At 42.5% G+C, this 25,971-nt stretch overlaps 1 protein-coding gene across 7 annotated transcripts in view; it reads right to left on the bottom strand.

The window, feature by feature from the left end:
• The window catches only part of GTF2I (general transcription factor IIi), an 80,450-nt gene that overhangs the window by 13,930 nt on the left and 40,549 nt on the right, over nucleotides 1–25,971 (bottom strand). For all 7 annotated transcript variants that reach the window (XM_050929443.1, XM_050929442.1, XM_050929447.1 and 4 more), the window contains 13 exons: nucleotides 24,146–24,211; nucleotides 20,439–20,622; nucleotides 18,823–18,881; nucleotides 10,784–10,855; nucleotides 9,817–10,000; nucleotides 9,425–9,483; nucleotides 5,173–5,244; nucleotides 4,256–4,439; nucleotides 3,717–3,775; nucleotides 2,831–2,914; nucleotides 2,204–2,299; nucleotides 1,276–1,341; nucleotides 559–742 (listed from right to left, as the gene is read on the bottom strand). In XM_050929443.1, coding sequence (XP_050785400.1) covers nucleotides 559–742; nucleotides 1,276–1,341; nucleotides 2,204–2,299; nucleotides 2,831–2,914; nucleotides 3,717–3,775; nucleotides 4,256–4,439; nucleotides 5,173–5,244; nucleotides 9,425–9,483; nucleotides 9,817–10,000; nucleotides 10,784–10,855; nucleotides 18,823–18,881; nucleotides 20,439–20,622; nucleotides 24,146–24,211 — 1,369 coding nt within the window. The remainder of the gene's footprint in view (nucleotides 1–558; nucleotides 743–1,275; nucleotides 1,342–2,203; nucleotides 2,300–2,830; nucleotides 2,915–3,716; nucleotides 3,776–4,255; nucleotides 4,440–5,172; nucleotides 5,245–9,424; nucleotides 9,484–9,816; nucleotides 10,001–10,783; nucleotides 10,856–18,822; nucleotides 18,882–20,438; nucleotides 20,623–24,145; nucleotides 24,212–25,971) is intronic.

Genomic DNA, 25,971 nt, shown 5'->3' with positions numbered 1-25,971 from the left:
AAAAAGTTAGTACAATAATGCTAGTCAGTCTGTTACACAAAGTTAACAAGACGACTGATCATTTTGGTTTGCTACCTTCACCACAGTACAGCTGTCAAATCCCTAATACCTTACTCTAAAGATCAGGGGTCGGCACCATCATGTTGCACAACGGACACTTGACAAAATTCTGAAAATCGGAGTTTTTGTCATCCATCATAAGTCTGATTTAACAACCTTACTCCTTGCTGCAGTTTTGGTGATCTTTTAAGTAAAAATGATGCAACTACAAAGCCTGCAGCTCCCGCTAAAGGGGAAATATAAAGTCAACATTAAAATTGAAATAAGCTCAGAACTGTGTGCTGCTCCCCATTAAGCAGGCTTTGAGGAGCATTCAACATAGAAAAATGTTAACATATTCTTCCCCAGATCTGAAAAATCCTCTGGCATTTCCTGATTTGCTAGACATTTCCGTATACATACTAGTGTGGTTATTGGAGGAATCTAGCACTTTTCAGGGCTTAACTTGGTTCTTTAAGCTTTGCAGCTCATTTCCATTGACACACACAGTTCTCTTACTTTTTTATGATAAATTTTATCTTAGATTTGTTTCGCAGGATCTTCTCTAATCTTGGAATGCCAAAAGTAGATGGTCGGCGGAATGGCACCCCCTCAGGTAGTCCTTCCACGTAGAAATCCTCTGGGTAGGATTCAAATAATGCAAATGGGACCTTGACAGGATCCTTAAGCCCCAGAGCTTCCCCTGAAATGAAAGAGCATGTATATTACAAAAATAGTCTTCTATCCTGAAGAAGGGAGTTAAGTTTCCAGCATGCTCCTCTGATACCTTCCATATACACACAATGGGAAAATCTCAAGTCTGCAGTAAATCAAGCAAGCATCTCTTCCTGAGAAACTGTTTGAGTCCCTAACAGCACAGCTCCTCTTGCAGCCATGTTGTCCGGCTGAGCCACAAGGAGGTACATGGCAATATGGAACTAATGGGTCTCTGGTGGACCACAGGACGTCTGTGGATTTCTGAAGCCAAACCCCTGCACTACTCCTCCATTTCCAGCCTTACATGGAAAACTTAGGGGGAATCCGATAGTTTGGAATTTTCAATCCGCCATGTGAAAATCAAGCTCATGGGAGATAACAGGGCCCAGAGTTTGAAAGGCTATTAGAGTCTTTCATAATCTGTGTATGAACAGCACCATCAGACACAACGTACATGCCCAAATAAGTAATCTCATCAAGCTCTAAAAGGTACGTTTTAAAAAAGGTTGACATGCTTACCACATTTTTCATTAAAAAGATTTTCAACTTTTTGTTTTAGGTCAGTAATTTTGGCATTCCAAGCCTCTGTCAGAAAATCAGAAGAGTTAGATCAGCATTTGTACATTTGTTTTGAGAAAAAAATTGGACTAGGAAATGTGTGTTTATATATATATATTTTTTACAAAATATTTACAATTGTTTACCGATAAATATGAAGTCAAAAATGAACAAAATGACTATCACACACTAAACAGCATTGAACCATTCCCTCTAATCCTAACTCATACCCACTATTGAGACTCTTCTCCTTGAAGCTTTACAAAAGATCTCAACTAACGAATAAACCAAAGACTCAACTGTAATGAATTCAACAGTGATATATTACAGTCCTCAGAGGCACACAGAATAATATGAGCCAGCACCCAAAGCTTTGAGAAGGCCAAACAGACATGCTATTTCCTTGAGAAATGTGATCTCAATTATACTAGTTTCATGAAAAGATAGATTTTTATCACAAATCAATATTAATCCTTTTAACTCCACTCTAAACTTTTACTGAGCAAAAAGAATGTTCTTTTGTTTTACATTCTGTGACTATCATGTTGATAACCCTGCACAGGCCAACCCACAATAGGGAGGAAAAGTTAAAATTGTGACTCCTCCCAAAACATGTCTTCTAAAAGCAGGGAACCATGGTCAGAGAACTGCTCTCCAATAACTATTGTGAGCTGCACATAGCCTAATCTTCTGATTTCTATCATCACCTATCCCAATACATGCAAACTCAAAAAGCACTTGACTCAGTCATCAAATGCAGAATTAAGATATATCTGTTAAAAAAAAAAAACCAAAAAAAACCCTCTCTACTATGATGAAATCTCAAAAACTTATAAAATATCAGAATTAACAAAGGCTATCAAGGCAGATTAAAACCCACAATATTTACCAAAAGAAAACTCTCTTCCTCGTGGCTTGAAGCCCATATTGGATCCATTGGTTTGAGAATTAGTTCGAACATCTGTTGTTTGTGGTTTATTAGGACCTGCAGAAATGAACAAATATATCTATATCTATATCTATACAGTGTAATATTAAGAGTGAGAGAGAGCATACCAGTAACCATCTTGTGAGAGAAACAAAAGTGATGAAATATGGCAATTGATTACTAAGTAAAACTTAAAATTTGAGTCAATCGTGGAACAAAAATGCTGTTTAGAAATGATGTAAGAATTGTGGAATTAAAACATAACATACTTTAGCATCATTTAGTCATTGTCAACCCTTCTGTATTATTTGCCTTAAAACAAGTTCTCATTTTTCTCTTTGGAATGAAGGATCCAAATGTGTTGTGAAACAATCTCTGACAGAGCCATCGTTCTTCCTACAACTTACAATGTTAATCAGAAATGAAAAATAGAACTGGTATCGTGAAGTTAAATTAAGTTTTTGACATAAGGCAAAACTTAGAGACCATTTTTTAAAATAATATAATTGTACTGTGAATGAAAGGTCTTCTGCAGTTACTATTCCAAGTTACTTTTATAAGAATACTCCCTAAAGGAAGATTTCCTACCTTCTTCAACAGTCACCTCAATCTCTGGAACCTTTGAATTGCTTGCAGGACTTCTTGCTCTCTTTGAGCTTTTTGGACTCAATGCTACAAATCAACAATACTATTACTCTTCAGTAATGGACATACTGTATAGCTCCCAAAAGACAGTATTTGTAAACATCCCAGAAACAAAATAATCTGACATATAATGTGTATTGTTTAACGGTATGCTTTATAAAAGCAAAACAATGCAAGTAAGATCACATACTTTAAAAAGTGAATTTATTGCTTGTGAAATAAGTGGGTCTGACAGACGCTCATTCAATATTCACTACATATCATGAGCACCACACAAGATAAAGACAGGTAATACCTTTGGCACACTGGTTTTAAATGGAATTTACATCTTTGGTACTTTTTATTATCTAAATCCAAAAAGTTGATTCATTTTGATATTTATAAAGACCTTTATTTTGTAAATGACTTGACAGTTTCTCTAAGAAATATGTCTTATTTTTTAGATAAAAAAATCCAATTTATATACTAGATTATGCTGTTAACAGCAAAATCAGTGTGACCCAATAGGTTTGTAATTAATGTCCTTTACATCCTCCAGATCTGTGTTGCTCCAGATCATAAAATAAATGAATGGTATAATTGGTGTGCTCTTAAGCAGATATTAATGTGTGACTTTTGTTACATTCCCCAATGTTTTAAAAGAATATAGGTTTTGGGCTTTTAGGAAAACCCTTTGGGCCAGATTTTACCACCCTTGCTCATGTTAGGTAGCACCTCTCTCTATCAGTAGCCCGTACTGTTTTCAAGTAATAAGCTGTTACTCAGTCAGGTAACAGAAGCAGAATCTGGGCCTCTGAGGTGAGGGCAGTATGAATGTTTAACCACTTACCTTTAGTGTTTACTTTACTAGCCAATCCAGCAGGCAAATAAGAAGTGACAAGCTCTGGCCTAAAAATGTAAAATATGTTACAGAATGCAGTCTAATAAATTACAGATACAAAAATAGTACAGTGAATTATTTACTTATTTATTGGGATTCAAACAAATTTATATAAAGTCATTGTAACAGTCCTTTAGCTCATGAAGTATGGGCGAGTCAATGTAAAGTAATAAGAAAGTTTCAAAATCTAAAGCTAGGTACCTTGCCTTTTGCATTTACTTTAGGGGGGAAAATGCTTCAAGATGCAGAACTACTATCTTCCCTAGATACACACTGCATGACACATCAATTAGGCACATACACCCCATTTCGTGAAATTTAATCAGGAAGGCATGTCCTTTAATCAGAACAAGTGAATGTGCCAAAATAGTTCACTTTGTTTTATCTATAAAAAACATTAGGCAGCATTTAAAAACCCAAAAGCTCCAGGAAGAGTTTCATATAATTTCAGCAAACAGCAGTTAAAAATAACCAAATGATAAACTTACTTTTTAACAATAAATTTGATTTTGCCACTTCCACGGACAATTCTTTCAAGGCGTGGAATTCCAAACCATGTGGGACTCCGGAAGGGGATTCCTTCTGGCAAGCCTTCCACATACAAGTACTCAGGGTTCGATTCAAACACAGGGTAGGGAACCTTCACAGCCTCTGAAAGCCCCAGGGCTTGGGCTGAAAATAAAGATGATGTGATGAGCTCAGATGGGAGGCATTTTATTTCAATTGTTCTTACTAAGGTTGGCATTTGTATTAGTTATAGTGGCACTAGCACTTCTAATCGTAATCAGAAAAGGATGAGAGAAGCGGTTTAAAACAACTTTCCCACCATCATTCCACAGTTTGGAATCACTGCATGTAGTGATTTTGCGGATCTCGCTAGGTAGGATCTCGGAATAATTATCAATCTAGGTCCACAGTATCTGCTACTTTTTTTATACAAGTTCCTTTCATCTAAGGGGGATAGCTCAGTGGCTTGAGCATTGGCCTGCTAAACCCAGGGTTGTGAGCTCAATCCTTGAGGGGGCCATTTAGGGATATGGGGCAAAAATCTGTCTGGGGATTCGTCTTGCTTTGAGCAGGGGGTTGGACTAGATGACCTCCTGAGGTCCCTTCCAACTGTGATATTCTGTGATTCTGTGAAAGTCCTGTATGAATTTGCATAAAATATAATTAATCCCCTTTTTAGAGAAGCCTAGGCACAAAGAGTACAGATATGATTTGCCCCATGTCACATAACAAGCCACTAGCAAGAGTAGGGAATAAAACCCAAGACTCTCAGATCGGTTGTATTGCCATATTTTTAATTATTTGTTTTAATTTATCGTGCACCACAATACTCCTTGTACAGAAAATTGTTTTAAAACAGAGTAGCACTACACCACAGTTTATTTAAGGTTTAACTCACCAAATTTCAGATTAAATATCTCTTCCACTTGCTTCCTTAGTTTTGTGATTCTGACATTCCAATCTTCTTTGACTGAAAATCAAAAATAGATGCATCTTGGGTTACTGCGTTAACAATGGATATTTGGGAAAAGGTGGTAGTGCTAAATGTATTTCTTTTATCACTGGAGTCTGACTATCAATGCAAAAAATTGTCTTACTGTCTAAGGTGCGCAATCACAATTTGGTATAAAAGGAGTTACACGTGTACTGCTTATTATGGTAACTGAAATTCTACACAGAATATATAATATATATTAAAATATATTAAAAATGATGGGAAAATACGTCTCAGCATGATTATAAACCTCTATCACTGTCCCAAACGTATGAACTTGTCTTTCAGAACCCTGGGCAGTGGGAAGGAATTATTTTAGTGGCTTTGACACAACTAGAATTATTAATGATTTTAGCTCATGAGATTAAAAATCTTTAGAACAGAATATGAAAATTTAGAGCATTGTCATAAATTTTGACTATCAAAAATAATTTAGTCTTGGCTTTTATTATAAAAGAAAGTTGGTGACAGAAAGCAAGCCAGGAGCCAGTTTTCTAAATTAGGTGAAGAAAGAGGCAGGGCGCATGTTAGTGGAAATAGATGTAAGCAGAGTCAGGATAAGCTCTACACTGACATCTGGTGGAAAGAATGTCAGAGAGTGTATTTGCATAGGCACGCCTACCCTATCCCAGACTGCCAAGCTGTGGGACTGCTTGGTGACAAATTGCTCACCCTCAGTTGGGTGGTACTGGCTAGACATGGGACATGGGTTCCAAAACCCAGAGAACTGAGAGAGGCTGGGGACAGGTATTTGTGCCTGGTGGTGCAGTCTCCTTGTGGAGCCAGAAGCACCAGTTGCACCCCCTCCTCTCTCCACTGTGGAATGTCAGAGTTGATTTTTTTATTCCTTTAAGAATTTAAATACAGGTTACTGAGCTGAAATCACTTTGGGCTAATGGTGCACTAGCACTGGGGCTCCCCTACTATGAGCTGGAATCACTAAGAGCTGAAAATCACTAAAAAGCTAAAATCACTGAGCTGAGAGCAAACTAGTGGGGAGCCCAAAGCTATACTGTGGAACAGAGCTGCTGGCAGAGTGGAGCAGTTTGTGGGGACGGCTGGAGCGGATCACGGGACAGCTGGTGGCAGCAGAGCAGCTGACAGAGCGGAGTAGTTGTGGGACAGGTGGAGCGGCCCACAGAGCAAGCGGAGCCGAGCAGTTTGCAGAGAGAACTGGAGCAGCTCATGGAGCAGAGCAGCTGGTGGAGCGGAGCAGTTTCTGAGGACGGCTGGAGGAGCAGCGTGGAGCGGCTGGTAAAGCGGAGCAGTTCGTGGGGAAGGCGGAAGCAGAACCCACGGAGAGGCAGGGCAGTTGGCCCCGGACCACGTAAGGTGCCCCTTTCTATCCAGGCTGGGGGGAGGGACCTCTACAGATAAACTCTCGAACTCTGGGGTGGCATTGACCAGAGACTTTTGGGTTGTTGGACTTTGGGGTGATTGGACTTAAAACCCTAAGGGGAAAAAGGACAGTGCCAAACGTACTTGGAGGTGGGTTTTTGTTTATGGTTTATGTTATAACCCTGTTTGTGGTGTTTCTCCAATGGGATGCCACATTGATTCCTTCCTTTATTAAAAAGATTTTGCTACACTCAGACTCCGTGCTTGCGAGAGGGGAAGTATTGCCTCCTAGAGGCGCCCAGGGGGGTGTAGTATGTGAGTGTCCCAGGTCACTGGGTGGGGGCTCGAGCCGGTTATGCATTGTGTTACTGAAACGGAACCCCTGGATACTGAACCCGGCCCTTGTTGCTGCCAACTCAGAGGGGCAGAAGGGTTACATAAATAAATACTTAAATATACTCATTTTATTCCCCAACAAACAGTGCAATTATAATTATTGATCATATCCATTGAGGAGAGAACTTGTACCATAGCAATGAAACCAGCATTTTCTAAAAAGGCATATGTGTGAAACAAGCAATATGTGTACTGGATCACAGGCTCAAAATCATATTTAAAATGAACAAATTATCTGGTCCATTTTACATCTGACTCCTTCAATTACAAAGAATGTTCATAATTTTCACCGTTCATGTTGTTCACTAATTTAAAAGAGTTCACATGGACCCCAGTCCTGCAAGCATTTAACACACAATCTTATGCATAGAAGAAAGTATTTGCAAGATTGGGGCCTTAACTTGGCAAGTGAAAAAATATACTGAACAGCTTTATTTTTAGATTTCTAGTGCCACCACATGAGAAGCACAAGGGAATACTGTCTGGGCTGACCACACATGAGGGGAAGTTTTCTATCCTACCGAAGAGCACCATAATATTCTTACTAGCCAAAGTAATACTTGAATTTTTTTTTAAAATACAAAATCAAAATGATGTCCCCCTAAACTATCTGGTATCTGCAAAACTAACATTTTGAATTGTTTGAAAAAATTGTCATGTGTGTTTGGGAGACAGAGTCTGCTTTAGCAACAATGGCACAGGGGACATTCTCCAGTTTTGCCTTACGACTAACTGCCAGGAAAGAATGTTGCATCCAGCGGTTTTCACTAACATTTCAAGCCAAACTGAACATTTTTTCTGTGTTTATTTGTCTAACTTGTGCCCTGGATATGTCCACATGCAACATTTTGTGTGTATTTAGAGCACTAGTCTTTCCCAGCAGCTGATGACAGATGTAATAACCAGTGGGAAATCAGCATGTCATTCTGATCACTCTATGAGGTTTTTTTTTTTTTAAATGGTGATAGCTGCATGCCAGTTCTTCCAGAAGTAAGATGCTATGAACACAGTTTTTCATCAGTGATATTGCTCATACTTCTTGTTGCAGTTATCTTGTCAACCTGTCAGTTATGTTGTACAGTAGGACAACGAGCTACAGCTTTGGCAGCAAGACTGAAATTAGATGCTGCCTAACTCTGCAGTGTAGCTTTCAATAGGCTACCCTATCTCAACATACAAGTCTTGTCCCTGAAAGCCAAGAAAAATCCCCAATATGCTTTGATAAGACGCGGATACTATTGAACCGCAAACATTTGACGGAAAAAGCGACCTGCATTCTCTGGTTAGGTAAAACCTAACATTTTTTGTGGTGCTATGGATTGAAAATTGTGAATATAGCACCTTAACTAAATAAAACAGTGCTTTGATTAAAGTGATCAGGTACCAATCTTCACAAACATGGTACCTCTGACCTGATGATCTCAACATGTTTTACAAATAAATTCAGTGTCATAACACTGCTGTTTGGTAGACAGTGCACCCAGGTGGGTAAATGAGGCTAGAGAAATCTAGTAAAGCAGGTTCCTAGTCCTGCGTTACCACCACTAGGGGACTCATCCTTTTATATGAAATAAGTTCTGAACTTTATAGTGTACATAGTGATGAAATACCAATGTACTTACAAAATGACATCTGATCTATCATTTCCCAGCAGTTCCCTTATTTTAGGAGGTTAAAAAAAAGAGGCCTGAAAGAGTCATTTGGGTTCTTTTCCTTCACTATACTTTATGGTTCTTTAAAAATTCATTCTGGAGAAGGAGAGGCACTTCTCACTTTTAAAAGATGGTTATGATCACACAAGACATTAAGAGCTTGAAGTTTATGGAAAGATGCACAGTGACTTCCATGGGCTTTGGATTAGACCCTAATAGAACTTCTTGAGAACTTAAGTTCCGCTAGGTTTTAAGCCTGAACCATTCAATTTCTAAAGTGTCAGAGGTTAGCTGGACACCAACCATAATGTGTTTCAGACAATTATTTTCAAGGATGGCTATACTGGTTTCTTATAAACCTTGTGAAGAGCATACCAGTATTCCTAGAAGCGAAAATAGTATTGTGCTTCATTTTCTTTAAAAATGATGTTGTGCTCCATAATTTGTTTCCCCACACCAAACAGCACCCCTTCCCTCCTACACGTTTAAAAAATTTCCTACTCAGTAAAATGAGGAAGAGAGTTAATTTTCAGTATATTTATATCAAACACACACACACACACACACTTGTTCTGACAGAGATTGTGGTTAATTTCTAATTTAGTAAAATATGAAAGATTCCTTCAAGTATAAATATATTAAAGAGAGTTTCTCTTCATTTATACATATTTGGTACCACTAATTTTTCTGACCTCCACGCATGACTAATTTCATATATTTATTCTGCATATGAATATATAGATGGAATTTGCATACAGTATGCATCCTACCTGGCGTATTTGATCTTGGTTGAGTAACTTCTGCTGGACTGAGAGTTAGTAGTTCTGGCCTGTAATTAGAGAGCAGGTTATCAAATTGTTCTATACAGTCTCTGAATAATGATATTTTTGTTTTATGAATCTATGTTTTGATTTTAATATTATTTACTTCAAATTGTCACCAAAATGGGCTAGTTGCTATATAGATATTTAGGAAGTTTATGGCCTGAATTGCGAACACCGATTTTCCTGGCAATGTGAAATATCTTCCATTTGCTGGTACCAGAACTCAGAATGCTTTATGGTGTTATAAAGCTGAAAGCTTTTATTTTGTTTCAAAATCAATCACTCTCTTGGCCTTTTCCTCTTGCTTTTTCAATGTGTGCTCTAAAATGTTCACCTACCTTTTGATTACAAATTTTATTCTGTTGCCCACTTGAATAATCTTTTCCAGTCGAGGGATTCCATACCAGGATGGACTCCTAAATGGAATGTTCTCTGGCAGACCCTCCACATACAGATCACTGGGGTGTGCCTCAAATTTCTGGTATGGGACAGCTTTTGGCTCAGTGCTTCCTAGGGCCTCAGCTGTTAGAACAACAGAAATTCAACAAAATAAATCCAATGATTGATCAGTCCAGCTAAACATTTTGATTCAGCAAAAACTATCACAAAGTCTCTGGGCCATCATATAAACAGTAACTTTAGGTACTAGCATAGCCAGGATATCCAAACCCACTGGACTCCAAGTTGAAGACAAAGAGTTTAGTGGACTAATTATCATTAGTGTCTCATCTGAAGTTCAGTACGTAGCCCACCAACAGTGCTGGATTGCAGATTAATGCCAATGGGTTTGCACAGGAGAAAAAGTCAAAGCAGGATTGGGCTCAAAGCGATTTGAACTTATTTTCATATAGTATCACACTTCCAGTAGTTTCATTCTTGACCTGTACATGTACCTATGTAGGCTGGGGGAAACAGCATTTAAAATTCAAAAAGCCCAGAAATGCTCAGCTATTAATCCTAACAGTGCCACTGATGTTATACTGTACATTGAAAAATAAGCTGACTGTTTGCTTTACCAAAACTAAAGAGAAAAATCTAAATATAAAAGGAATCGGAACCATAAAAGGTAACTTTACAGATGAACTTTACTGTAAATTTACCCTTTTGAATAAACATTACAGCAACAAAATTTATTTTTGCTTAACAGTCAGGATTTCAAGCATCTGGAAAATTTTAATTCAAGAGTTTCATCCACTTATGCCTCAGAAGGATCTAAGAAAGCTTTCTTAAGGATAGCTAATCTGAAATCAACCTACTATGGGTTAAAAGCCACACAAGAAGTTGGAATACTAGCAGTGTACTTACCAAATTTTTTACAGAAAAGTTGATCTACCATCTTCCTTAATTTGGTGATTCGGGCATACCACTCTTCTTTCACTACAATTAACAGTAACAGAACAAAGATAACTTTCCTTAATTATTTTGATTAACTGCAAGATTGTAAAGGCAAGTGACACACAGTTGCTATTCACTAACACTTTAAACCCTTATTTTTTTAACATGGGTATTTAATATTTGTTTTTCTTTGAATACTAGTACACGCCCACACAAAGAATGATACACAAGCTTCACCAAGGCAGACTCTTACTCCTAGGTCTCATGCCTCTACCATGGACTCAGGAACTCTCCACTATTCCCATTTCATCGTCTCAGATCAAGGTTGACAATGTGCATTTTTGGGGTTTAGGAGGCATATATGAGCTACCATCGCTTCAAGCTACATTACAATGTAAATAGACTCTGAACATCCAGCTTCAGACAATTAGCAAAATCTGACTCTAAGTTATTATCCTATCCCACTTCAATCAAAACATACGTTGAAGAAAAGATGGTTACTCACCTTTGTAACTGTTGTTCTTCGAGATGTGTTGCTCATATCCATTCCAGTTAGGTGTGTGCGCGCCGTGTGCACGATTGTCGGAGAAACTTTTACCCTAGCAACACTCGGCGGGTTGGCTGGGTGCCCCCTGGAGTGGCGCCGCTAGGCGCTGAATATATACCCCAGCCGACCCGGCCATCTTTCAGTTCCTTCTTGCCGGCTACTCCGACAGTGGGGAAGGAGGGTGGGTTTGGAATGGATATGAGCAACACATCTCGAAGAACAACAGTTACAAAGGTGAGTAACTGTCTTTTCTTCTTCGAGCGATTGCTCATATGCATTCCAGTTAGGTGATTCACAAGCCTTACCTAGGCGGAGGGGTCGAAGTGAGATGTGGCAGTATGCAGAACCGCTGCGCCAAAGGCTGCATCATCTCTAGATTGCTGGACCAGCGCGTAGTGCTAGGTGAAGGTATGGACCGATGACCAGGTCGCTGCATGGCATATCTCCTGGATAGGCACGCGCGCCAGGAAGGCGGCTGATGACGCTTGAGCTCTAGTAGAGTGCGCTGTAAGGTGGCCCGAAGGGACATGAGCTAGGTCACAGCATGCGCGGATGCATGCAGTCACCCAGGAGGAGATCCTCTGCGAGGAGACTGGCAGGCCTTTCATCCGTTCTGCGACCGCCACAAACAGCAGGGGAGATTTTCGGAATGGCTTTGTTCGCTCAATGTAGAAGGTGAGTGCCCTGCGCACATCTAAGAAGTGTAGCTGCTGCTCCCGCCAAGAAGAGTGGGGCTTCGGAAAGAAGACCGGGAGGAAGATGTCCTGGTTGGTATGGAAGGCAGACACAATCTTAGGGAGGAACGCCGGATGCGGGTGCAGCTGTACCTTGTCTTTATGGAAAACAGTGTAGGGCGGGTCCACCGTGAGTGCTCTCAGCTCGGAGACCCACCTGGCCGATGTAATGGCCACCAGGAAGACTGTTTTCCATGATAGGTACAAGAGCGAGCAAGTCGCTAGTGGCTCAAATGGTGGGAGCATGAGCCTGGTTAGGACCAAATTAAGATCCCAGGTAGGGGCAGGGCGACGCATGGGGGGATAGAGACGCTCTAGGCCCTTAATGAACCGAGACCCTAAGGGGTGGGAGAACACAGAGTGGCCACCCTCGCCTGGCCGGAAAGTGGATATGGCCGCTAAGTGCACCTTCAGACAGGATGTTGCCAGGCCCTGCTGCTTAAGGTACCAGAGGTAGTCTAGGACCGTGGGGATCGAGGCCACCGAAGGAGTAACACCCTGAGTTGCGCACCAGCAAGAGAAGCGTTTCCACTTTGCCAAGTACTTGAAGCGGGTGGAAGGCTTCCTACTGCTGAGGAGAACATGCTGAACCGGAGCGGAACAGCTCAACTCTGCAGGGTTCAGCCATGCAGGAGCCATGCCGTGAGGTGGAGGGCTCGCAGGTCTGGGTGACGGAGCCTGCTGTGGTCTTGTGTGATCAGGTCTGGGAGGAGAGGGAAGGGCACTGAGGTGTCCACGGACAGATCTAGCAGTGTGGTGAACCAATGCTGTCTGGGCCACGCAGGTGCGATCAGGATCAGATGCGCTTTGTCCCTGTGGAGTTTCAACAGGACCTTGTGCACTAGGGGAAACGGAGGGAAGGCATACAACAGGTGATGCCTCCACGACAGGAGGAATGCGTCCGTGATCGACCCCGGAGAGAGACCCTGAAAGGAGCAAAACTCCTGGCACTTCCTGTTCGAGCGGGAGGCGAACAGGTCTATGCGGGGAAATCCCCATCTCCGGAAGAGTGAATGGATGACGTCCGGTCTTATTGACCACTCGTGACATAGAAAGGACCGGCTGAGCCAATCTGCCAGCGCGTTCAGGACCCCAGGAAGGAAGGACGCCACTAGATCTATCGACTGGGCTATACAGAAGTCCCAGAGTCGAATGGCCTCCTGACACAAGGGAGACGAGCAGGTCCCTCCTTGTTTGTTGATGTAGTACATGGCTGTTGTGTTGTCCGTGAACACCGAAACACAACGGCTGTGTAGATGTTGTTGGAACGCCTGGCAGACAAGGCGGACTGCCCTCAACTCCCGGACGTTTATATGGAGTGTCAGCTCCTGGGACGACCAAAGGCCCAGGTTACGCAGGTGACCTAGGTGGGCCCCCCAACCGAGGGATGACGCATCCATCGTTAAGGTCATCGACAGCAGCTGTGGATGGAACGGCATCCCTGCGCATACCAGGGATGGAGTTAGCTACCAATCGAGGGAGCGGAGGGGGCTGGGGGGAACTGTCACCAGGACGTCTATAGGGTCCCTGCCCGGGCGGAAGACCGAATGGAGCTACGTTTGGAAGGGTCTCATGCGGAGTCTGGCATACTTTGTCACATAAGAACACGCGGCCATATGCCCCAGGAGTCCGAGACAGGTGCGAGCTGAGGTGATTGGGGAGGCCTGTAAGCTTCGTATGATCAATACGATCGCTTGGAAGCGGGGCTGAGGCAAGTAGGCCCTGGCTTGAGTGGAGTCCAGCGTTGCCCCTATGAAGTCCAGCCTCTGCGTGGGGACCAGGGTGGATTTCTCGGTGTTGAGGAGTAGGCCCAACCGGGAGAATAGGTCCGTAACTATATTGACATACTGCCGTACTTGAGACTGAGAGGACCCCCTGAGGAGCTAGTCGTCCAGATACGGGAACACATGTATCTGTTGCCGGCGGAGGTGGGCAGCAACGACGGCCATGCACTTCGTGAACACCCTCGGGGCTGCGGAGAGGCCCGAAGGGGAGGACTGTGAATTGGAAGTGCTGGTGGTTGGCCATAAAGCGAAGGTACTTCCTGTGTGGTGGAAAGATGGCAATGTGGAAGTATGCATCCTTAATGTCGAGGGCGGCATACCAGTCTCCAGGGATGGGATAATCGTTCCCAGGGAGACCATGCGGAACTTCAACTTGAGCATCCATTTGTTGAGTCTGAGCAGGTCTAGGATGGGTCTGAGGCCTCCCTTGTACTTGGGAATCAGAAAATATCGGGAGTAAAACCCCTTTCCTCTCTCATCTAAAGGTACCTCCTCTATAGCTCCTGCAGCGAGGAGAGATTGGACCTCCTGTAGGAGGGCTTGCTCGTGACAGGGGTCCCTGAAGAGGGACCGGGAAGGGGGGTGGGAGGGTGGTGATGAAGCAAATTGGAGGTGGTATCCTTGCTTCACTGTGCACAGAACCCAAAGGTCTGATGTCAATTGGGACCACGCCGGGAGGAAGTGGGAGAGGCGGTTGGAGAAGGGAGGGAGAGGATCCTGTCCTGAGGCTAGTACGCCGTCCCCGGGCGCACCTTCAAAAGTTGGACTTGGGACCCAGTGGTGCCTTAGAGGGCCCATGGTTTTGGCCTCCTTGGGAACCGGACTGGTGTCTGCGGCCCCCCAGCCCGCGCCTTCTACTGAGGTCCTGCCTCTGGCGAGGTGGAAAATACGGCGGTGCGTTTGGGGCCTGAAGGCCCTAAGCTGGGTTACGGGGGTATGCATCCCCAGCGAGCGCATGATGACTCTGTTATCCTTCAGGCTCTACAGCCTGGGATCAGTCTTCTCCGAGAACAAACCCTTGCCATCAAAGGTTAAGTCCTGGATGGTGTACTGCAGCTCCGGAGGTAGATTAGAGACCTGGAGCCAGGAAATGCGCCTCATGGTAATCCCCGAGGCCAAGGTTCTGGCTGCTGAGTCGGCCGCGTCTAGGGAGGCCTTGAGAGAGGTCCTGGCCACTTTCTTACCCTCCTCTAGGAACGCATTGAACTCCTGACGTGAGTCCGGGGGTAGCAGCTCGGAGAACCTACCCACCTCCGCCCAAGTGTTGTAATTGTATCGGCTCAGTAGAGCCTGTTGGTTGGCCACACGGAGCTGTAGGGCCCCCGCTGAGTACACCTTACGACCCAGGAGATCCATCCGTCTAGCCTCTTTGGACTTTGGGGCCGGTGCCTGCTGGCCATGTCGTTCCCTTTCGTTGACCGACTGGACAACTAAGGAGGAGGGAGGAGGATGGAAGTACAAGTACTCGTACCCCCGAGAGAGTACCATGTACTTTCTCTCAGCTCCCTTTGCCGTCGGTGGAATGGAGGCTGGAGACTGCCAGAGGGTGTCGGCAGTGGCCTGGATGGTCTTAATGAATGGCAGTGCGACCCAGGTGGGGGCATCCGCAGTGAGGATGCTCACTACGGGGTTCTCGACTTCCGGGACCTCCTCCACTGGGAGGTTGATGTTGAGGGCCACTCTATGCAGGAGGTCCTGATGGGCCCTGAGGTCTATCGGCGGGGGCCCTGATGATGAGGTCCCTGCCACAGCCTCATCCGGTGAGGAGGAGGAGGATACCCCGGGAATGAGGGGGTCCTGGACGCCCTCCTGCTCCTGGGACGGTTCCTAATCCAGATGCCCCGGGGAGTCCAGAGTATGTGTTACGTGCTCTTCCAACTCAACCGCGGGGGGGCGGGAAATGGTGGCCTCTGGTGCCCGATGTTCTGAAGCAGCAGAGCGGGTCTGGACCAGAGGAGCACCCTGGGCTTGGTGGTACGCACAGGGTGTCCAGAAGGACCACTGCTGAGGTCCTATGTCCTGCGGCCGAGAGTCCTGGAAGACCCCCGCCAGTACCTCTTTATCCCGGTCCCAGTCGTAATAGCTGTCCGCCTGGGAGGATGCGGACATGTGTCTGGACGGCCAAGGTGGAGCAGCAAAGCCTGGAGCCGAAGTCCCGACTGACTTCGCACCCCTCGATCGTGGGGACCGGTGCCAGTACGCATAGCGGTACCGAGAGCGAGACCGGGACCTGCGACTGGCCCGGTGCCGAGAGGTCAACCGGGATCTCGAGTCTCTACGCCCTGATCTGCTCCGGGAGGTACGGTGTCTGGTACGGTGCTCGGAGCTGGAGCGGTACTGCGAGTAGCGGGTTGGTGAGCGAGAGTCCTACCGGTGCTGGGAGTTCGACTGGTGCCGGGGCGAGGAGCGACGTCGAGATCGGGAGCGACGTCTCGACTCAGAGCGGCGGCGGGACCGTGATCCTGAGCGGTGCCAGTCCGCTACACTGACCGACGGCAGTCTGATCAGGGTCGGCTTGCCCAGGGACTGCAATACCCACACCGGCGGTGCCGGGGGTAGAGGTGGTGCCGCTTCAGTGATGGTGATCAAGTCCCTCGCCGCGGAGAAAGTCTCCAGGGTAGATGGTAAAGTGAGCTCTACCACAGCTGGTGCTGGGGAGCTGTCAGGTGCCGGACTCAACTGCCCTCGTGGGGCTGGAGTCGACGGCACCGGTTTTGGCTGCGCCGCAGCAGGTATTGGTGCCGGGCGGTCAGTCTTTAGGTGCAGTCTCTGTCTGCAACACTGCCGTCTGACCCTTCGCCGTCTTCGACCTCGGGGAGAGGGAGTGGTGCGGAGTCGATTTCGGTGCTGGCCGTGGCCAGTGCCGGGAATCCTTAGGCGTACCGGCGACGCCCAGTGCCATAGGGGTGCCTCTGCTCACCGACTGGCTCATGCTCGGTGCCGAGGGCAACGGTGTCAGGGCCGCTTCCATCAGGAGCTGCTTCAATCTAATGTCCCGCTCCTTTTTTGTTCTTGGCTTAAAAGCCTTGCAAATCGGGCACTTAGCTGGTAAGTGCGATTCCCCTAGGCACTTCAAACAGGAGTCGTGGGGATCTCCTGTTGGCATCGGCTTATGACAGGCTGAGCACTGCTTGAAACCCGGTGAGCCAGAAATGAGCTCCGGCTCCAGGTGCGGGGAAGGGGCTATCCCCCGAACCCCGCAACACTTACTAATTAACAACTATAACTATGAACTATAACTAACTCTAATGAACTATATCTATATATATATATATATACACACAATAACAGTTAACTATACTACAAATATAACTAGAAGAGACTACGAGTAGCTAGGGAAGGTGGAGGTCAGCTAAGCTGCACTCCACTGTTCCAACGACCGACACGGGCGGTAAGAAGGAACTGAAGGGTGGCCAGGTCGGCTGGGGTATATATTCGGCACCATAGCGGCGCCACTCCAGGGGGCGCCCAGCCGACCCGCTGAGTGTTGCTAGGGTAAAAGTTTCTCCAACGAACGTGCACGTGGTGCGCACACACCTAATAGGAATGCATATGAGCAATCACTCGAAGAAGAAAGTAATTTTCCAATTATCATACACAATGCTATATGTATTTTTCTTAAAAAAAAAAAAAAAAACAACAAAACCACATAATCCTTTGTCTTCCAGGGTTGGGGGAAAAGAAACTGATGGATATGGATTATAATGTTGATAAACGCTTGCATTGTTATCTTTGAGTGGAAATTTCTAGTATCTTTGAGTGGAGGCAAAAGAATGCAGGCGTTTTTATCTATTGAGACTATTTACCACTGAAAAAAGGATCAAGGGGTAACATCAATTAGCTTTTGCATTATAACCAGAGAATAGTCACATTCTCTTAGTAAGTGTTGCCTTAAGCCAGTAGCCATGAAGATAACCAATATCACAATTAATATACAGTATTTTTGGCACATAACAGCCTAATCTCACACTCCAGTTTAAATACATTAACTTAACCAAACATACTCTGACAAATATAGCTCCCTAGCCACTAAAATGGCATCAACTGTGGAGACAGAAAGCCTACCCTGTCAAATTAATAATCAAATCATAGCATCTCTACGTGGCCAATTTCATCTGATAGGTTAGCTCAGTAAGACTCTTAAAAGTGAAAAAAATGATACAGCCAGTTTAGCCATTCACATCTCATTTTACCTTCACCATCTATGTGCAACACATTTGGTTTAAATTCAGGTTCATAAATGCATTCTTCTAGATCTCATGTTATATTTTCTAAAGGCAATAATAATATCTAGCTCTTATTTAGTGCTTTTCATCAGTAGATCTCAAAATATGTTACAAAGAAGGTCAGCAACAAGCTGTATGTGCTTATTGTAAATACATTTACAATCTGGATACGGCATAAATGAATACCCAGCACTTTTTGCCCATTCCCATTTTGCAAATTTTGGTGTGGTATGTTATCAAGGATTTTGATTTTTAAGCCCATCTAAGCCGTCAATATCAATATCAACATCCGACAGACCAGACCATCTCACTAGTGAGCTTTTCAAACTCTGAATTTGAAAAGTATTAAGTTTTAATTTTTCTGGCTTGACAACAGTATTTCCAGCCCAGCATTAGTGTAGTGTTACAATGTAAGCAAACATTGTTTCATACAGATCAGGATCCCTGCATCTTAGCTGTCAGGTTGAGAGGGCAATAAATATTGGGAGTACTGCTAACTAATCCCAACGTATTTCCAGGAAACTAGTCTTTTCATTTACTTGCTGAAAATATATTTCTGAAAAACTTTTATTCCAAAACCAAAAGGTATCTTTGCCATGAATTATACTAAAAAATAGGTTGTAGCAGGACAGGATGGACACCAAGTGAATACCACTCATGCCTCTTTACAAATAAAAGACATTTAATCATATGCAATCCAAAAGTTTAGAAGTCCTACCTCCTGCAGCTGGTTTGTCCAGCGGTGCATCTTCTCGTGTTGAATTCAAAAGCTCATGTCTGAAAAAATGTAACAAATATACATTCTTCAGCATTAACATACCTTTTGATACATTTTTAACCAAATGGGAAGTTATAGCATACAGTTCTATAGCAAATTCTACTCTTAGTTACCACTGTGGGACCAGAACAGTATTCAGAATCCCCAGCATACTGGTTCTAGTCAATATCAAACCCTGAAGGCTATTACTACAGCTTGCCAGAAGAACTGTTGACAAACAGCATTTTGCTGAGATATGCAGTTTTGTTGAAGCCAAAACGTTTCACAGACACATACAAACTTTGATGGGAAGGCTTCTGGTGTCCAAGGTGGACTCTCCAATCAATGTCACAGAAAGGGGCATAAAGAGATGAATAAAAAACCTGACCTTTTTGATGCAAAAAAGATGTTTCAATCTTAATAATTATTTGCATTATTGTAGTACCTAGGTGCCCTAATTTTGGACCAGGACTGCAGTGTGCTAGGGACTGTACAAACACAGAATTAAAAGTCTCTGCTCCAAGGGATTTACAATACAAGTCCATACAATTTCATTTAGCAAAACTGTTCAAGTTCTTCCTTAAATTTTTTGTTTTTCTTCCTATATGGAATGAAAAAAGATTTTCAAGCCTCCAATGTTGCTGTGATAAAGAATGCTTGTTCTCCAGCCAGCTCTGGTTACGACACACAACAAAAGTAATGGAAAGGTTACAGAATTGCTGTACTTTATTAAAGATCCATGGCTTGTGACCAGTTTAGCAAGAGTGGAAGATAGTCTATGAAAATCAAAATCTCTGTTGAGAGATTTTTTTCCCCCCAAATGAGACAAAGGTGGCAGATCCCAAAGATAACAATTAGTTGCAGAACAGAGTCTGTGCTCTCATTGTAGCCTCATCTTACTTTCCTGGGGACACCCACGAAAGGCCTTGCACAGATATCACTGAAACATATACCCTGGAAATCTGGGAAACTAATACCAATGCTGAAGGGAAGGCAACATATGGAAACAAAACATTTTCCTCTTCAGCTGATCATGGTCTTGATCCAAAGCTCATGGAAGTCAATGGAGAGACTTCCATTAACAGTATTAAACATATAAAAATGGCAGTTGTCCTGTCCCTCAGCTTCATTTATATTACATGCACTATCACATCTGACTGAAGTGAACCACCAAGCTTTTAATGGTGAATGTCATACACTACCAGTTACTGGACCACTGGAGACAATATGCTGATAGGAAAAACAGAAGAACAGAACCATAAAAAACTTAAAATTCACACCTAGATCCTCAGCTGGTGTAAACTGGCATAGCCCCAAAATCAATAGAGTTATGCCAAATTACACCAGCTGAGGATCTGGCCCATGATCTTAGAGAAAATTCATCACCAACTGGGATCTTGTACAATCACTATTGCGGTGTCAAATCTATGCCTGAATAATGCTTTAGTGGTTTGACAGAAAAAATTACTTCTTGTTAGCACTACAATCAACTTGGAAATTCTCAGAGACAGTGAAGAACTTTGGTTAGAGCACCGTATGAAGAAAGGAAGAGTGAAAATACATGCAAAGCTCCTTACTTCTTAATCACAAACCGTATCCGTTCCTTGGCCAGTAGTATCCTCTCAAGGCGTGGGATCCCATAGGTAGATGGCCTCCTGAAGGGAATTCCTTCCGGAAGTCCTTCCACATACAAGTCTTCTACATGCGACTGGAAAAGTGGGTACGGGATAGACACTGGACCTTTTGCTTTTATAGCTTGAGCTTTAAGATAAAAGGAAAATAAAAACATTAGCATAAGTTAGATAAAATGATGAGCTTTTTGCTTGGTGCTAATCTGAATAATATAAATACAAGCAGATAAGCAGGCAATAAATGCTTAGTATCACTCTAAATGCCTAACCATTCTATTTATGATTTATTTACAATAGGAACTTCTCGCATTCTCTCTCTCATACACACCCCACAAGCGAGGTCTCTCTTCCTCTTTTCCCATTTCTCAGCAAAAATTTAGCAGCAGAGACTGCACTTGTTACAGCAAGGTTTTGTCTTACTTTGGATTCATTTTCTAGTACATTGTAGAGTATCAAATAATCAAAACTACAAACCAAGTACATTTTTCGATGCATTAATTCTGAGTTTGCCAACATGGTAACAAAAATTCAGTAATGCACAATGGGCTTCCAGTCTTCAGAATGACCTAATGAAGTTCTCCTTTATTTCAATAGTTAAGGAATTGACTGATGGAGCTAACAATACATTTCTTATAAAGCCAAGAACAAAAATGTGGTCTTAAAAACAACCAGTCTTCAAAAATTAAAAGCCAATGGCTCATTCATTGGTAGCATAGTCAGAAAATCACCTCAGTATGCCTTTGCAACAAGAAGAACATTAATCCCAAGTATTCTCTATTACCAACCAAGCTGTTTGGTGTATTTTGTTGTTTGGGGTTTAGCTATGAACATCAGAAGCAAGGTTAACTAGGGAGAAAGCGTTTTAATGGACCAAAATCTGCTCTGGGGTAACTGCACATACAACTCACTGACTTTAATGATGTATCTGAGGGCAGAATTTGGCCCTGAAAGGACAGTCAGTAATGCAAAGAAACCATCCTTCTAAGATACAATCTACACTCCAAAACAAACCATGAGGCTTCTCAAGGAAATTTAGAGTTAACAAAGACATTGCTTACATAGCTACAAAACCAGTTAAGTACTTCAAGACATGATGCTTTATACGGTCTATATAGAAGCATAGCATCTTAGAACAACAGGTAAGTTCATGAAGGCAGAGCACCACGTACCAGCTGCAACTCCTTCCCTAACTCCTTGTATTGGCTAGATATTGCACAAGACTCAGTAGTGAGATTTCATGCTGTAGGCCTGAACCTGTTCCCTTTACAGTTAATAGGAGTTTTGTAAGGGATTCCAGTAGAATCAGGATGAGGTCCAGTAAGCGATCTACTAACTAGAAGTGCAGCAATCTGAGTTAAGGCCAAATCAGAGTAATCTCAGCTGCGTTAATGACTTCTGAAAGTACATGGCCATCAGGGCACTTTCTCAAGTGACATAATTCAATGTGGAGGCAGCCAGTCAGACATAGGCTATGGTCAAAATAATCAAGTTAGCTTAATCACATTTTATATATGGGGAAGAGCCAACTGAGTATTTAAGGGCATTTAAATACACATTATTTGAAGTCCTATTTTGAAAGCAACCTATTATTATTTCAGGCAGCCCAATGTGCAAGTTACACGAAAGAGGCAACTTTGAAAATATTGTTTACTAGTCCTATATTCTGCATAAGGTGATAAATATGATAGAAAACTATATGAAGATAGTCTAGTTTGATCACAGTTGTTGCTAATATGGTTTCAACCCTATAGGCCCAAACTGGAATAGGATACTATATTAAAGTGACAAAGATCCATCTGGAGAAATTTTTAGGAAATGGCATATTCAGAGATGATCTCCACTGTATGAGTCACATGGCAATCCATGAAACTTGCCACATATTATATTAATCCTTCATTAGGGAAGTTTTATTACAATACTAGAGCTCTGCCAAGTAAATCAGTGGGTTAGTGGTGAGAAGCATCACAAACCCAAGGGAACAGCTTCAGGAGGAAAGAAATGTTTATAAACTAGAAATGGCCATAGGGAAACAAAGATAAAGGTGCAACAGCAAAATTCTGAAGGGTCAGACCACTACAAGGCATCAACCAAAACCAGTGTTAAAATAAAAACGAGAATGCTATTTAAATAAATAACTAACAACAGGTAAGTTTTTACAAGTCGAAATCTTTATTTTTCTTAAATCAATAAAATGTTTAGCAGATTCTCTTATCTCCAGACAGAGCAAAGACATAATCAGCAGTACAGTCTGCAGTGAAGCTTCTTGATTTGAATCCTTACAAGGTTTGGTATTCAAATTCTACCATAACTAGATTTTCATTTTTCAGATTAATCTGTATTCACCAGCTAAGGAATTGCGTTTACACTATAATACATTTGTACATTTACTTTACAACCAAATACAAAATGATAATACTTAAAGTGTCAGTAATAAATCATCATGACTGACATTTATAAAGTACCTTTCACCTAGTAATTCTGAGTAATATTAAAAAGAATAGGCACAATTCTGGACATCCGCAACTCATTGAAATGTAGGAGATATGCATACATACAGGAAGACAGAATTTGATTCTGAATATGGGATCACTTTAGAGTTCACTGATATGCAGCCACTTCTAGGACATAAGGTGACAGATTTTGAAGCATGCACCATAACCTCAAGTATCAATTCAGACAGATGGCTGCAGGACTGTCCTTCACTAACTGAAACTATCAGAGACTTTCAGGGAGGCTAAACGCAACCATCATATTCAAAGTTAGGTGGTGCCATTGAGACTACAACTTCACTCCATATCAAAACCAGATATTATAAGCCAGATTCTCAAGTGATTTATGTCTGTGTAGCACCACTAAAATCAGGTCAATTTAGTTAGCCATCATTTGAGTTCAATGATGCTATGTAGATTTATGCCAGATGAGAATCTGGCCCTGGATATTTAAAGACTAAGTGGTCACGACTCTAGTTTTGAATGACATCCGAAAAGATACTCCCATTTTTAACAGTAGATGGGTACCAGAAAAAAATATCTATTTCTAAGAACATAATAACCTTTGCCCCTCTGTCAACAAATGCAGTTGTTCGGCTCTCTTGTACAGAAACAGAAATAATTCTGACTGCAACACATGACAATCAGCCTCACAGTTGGACACATGCGCTCCCTTCTCCTTTTAGGGAACACATGATTGTTGCTCCATTTTAAAAACAAACAAACAATTTGCCATCCACAGCAGCAAAGAAGCAAATCATTACCATAAGAAGGGCTTTCCAAGTAACAGATCTAAATATTAATTTATGTAAGAACCTGATTTAATGCTAGTAAGATTAATAAAAGTAAGAGTAAAGGTCACAACTTTCAAATGGGGATGCCAAAGATTAGAGTTTACTAGAGACCAGGATGCTCTGCATGATTAAAGAATAAAGTTACTTAGTTAGGTGCCTAACTTTAGGCACCCAAGTTTGAAAATCCTGGCCCACATGTTCATAAAGAGCTATTTTCTCCAGCTTTAAGTCTTGTACGATATTAAACCCTTCAGTGCTGTCAGTTCTGGCATGTTCCAGAGCCAAAAACAGGATGCATGACAAAAAGTTGAGACTTCCGCTGTCAAAGGGCTAGAGGCAATTGTTTGGAAAGGAGTTTGTTAACACATACCATATTTTCTTTCAAATAATTCTTCAACCTGCTTTCTCAAGTCTGTAATTCGGGCATTCCATTTCTCTGTAAGGAAAAAAGGAGGACATGTTAGACTACAAATGAGATTGAGCCTTTACAAAGAGTATTTTGGTATTGAATTCTGGAATAAACAGTATGTCTTGAGAGCTCACACACACACAGATTCATGTGGGGATGTGATACACACTCTACATCTCAATATATAGGGGGTCTGGTACACAGTCTACATCTCAATATACATGTATAGCAAAGAAATAGGATAGAATAAAATGTTTAAGATTACCTCCAAAACTTGTGCAGATGTTAAACCAAGTTTAAAAAAATTAAAGGACAAAAATGGGCTAAAATTAGTCCAAAATTAGTCCAAAAATGGGTTTTCTTCGACTTTCAGTCAGCAGCTCACACCATCGGGGTAAAGTCAATTTTCAGCAGCTATTGACAGTTATTTAAATCCAGAGCCTGAGAAGCTTAATTAGGAAAGCTTGATAAAGCTTACATCGAGCACATGAAGCTGTTTTGGCGCAAATCTGTAAAACTAGATAGGTCAGGAGGCATCATGCCATCCTCTTCATTAATCCAGTATTTGCCAAAGTCCTGATGTTGGCTGGATTTGCAAGTCATCCATACAATTCCTATTTCTGAAAGAAGATGCGGACTGCAAGATACAGACATTATCCAAATCCAATTGTGTATTGTATGGTGAACTGGATTTAACAGCAGTATTTTTAAACATTTTAATTCTGTGATGGAAATTGCATCTTGTTCTCATATAAATTCAATACCTTGAGGAAGAAACTACTGGCTTTTTGAAGATGGTGCCAGCTGCTGGCTGGCTTTTAGTGACTAATAAGCAAGCATTTTTGTTGCCTATTTGTAGAGTAGACTTTTCTGACCTCTCCAGTTACAAGCTCAAAGTCAGACTGATACGTTTAGCCGTTACATCTCCTTTTGCTGGATATCATTCTCTTATGTAAGATGAGATACAGGGTTCAGCTTCAAGTCTATACCAAAATCTGTTTTAAATATCAAATCTCCTATTGGAAAATACATACAACTTCAGAGGTTATAATTGATTTTTATACGCTGTTTCTTGGATGTCAAAGATACACTGTGTATTTCAAGCTTAGGTAAGAACAAGGCCTTGTCCACATGGCAAATTTTTTGGGAATAACTAATTTTTTCAGGATAAATGTGCTTGCGACCATACAAACTTTTTTTTCAAATTATCTGATCTCATCCTGCACTAATCAATCTGCTTTGGATTTAGCGATTCCCAGGAGAATCTCTGCTGCGGACTCCCTACTCTTAAGCACTAAACCTGGTGGGACCCACATGGACTGTTTTGGGAGGGTGGCCTTGGAAGTACCCAAGAGACCATCAAAGGCACCCAAGCAACCCTGGACTTCATCCAGGAGATTCTCCCACACAGCCAAGATCTCTTCGGCATGCCAAACCTTGAGCCAGAGACCCAGGAACCAGAGAAATCCAGGCAGAAAGCCAGCCTGAAACTGCTGACTAGGGAAGAACTACTAGTAAGTATTAGGTACTGTAACACAATACAACTATATAAGGAGATTTCTTAAACAACTGTGTTCCAGGTGTTGGCTGGATGCTGCCATTTTGCATGGAGTCTCTGCCTAATGAGCCCTCCCCAACCTTCCTTTAGTGTGCTCAAAATGGCATCTTCCCTTTAAGCCCTAAAAGGTTGATTTTCCTGAAGTATCAAATTCCACAACCACTGGCCAAACGTACCACTCATTGTCCCATCCCACTTCCTGTGTGATTCTCCAAGATGCTCGTACTGC

The sequence above is a fragment of the Gopherus flavomarginatus genome, chromosome 19, assembly GCF_025201925.1.
Source record: "Gopherus flavomarginatus isolate rGopFla2 chromosome 19, rGopFla2.mat.asm, whole genome shotgun sequence".
NCBI classification, from domain to species: domain Eukaryota; kingdom Metazoa; phylum Chordata; order Testudines; family Testudinidae; genus Gopherus; species Gopherus flavomarginatus.
The sequence above is the reverse complement of the archived record's forward strand: the minus strand, read 5'-3'. Positions and strand labels throughout refer to the sequence as shown.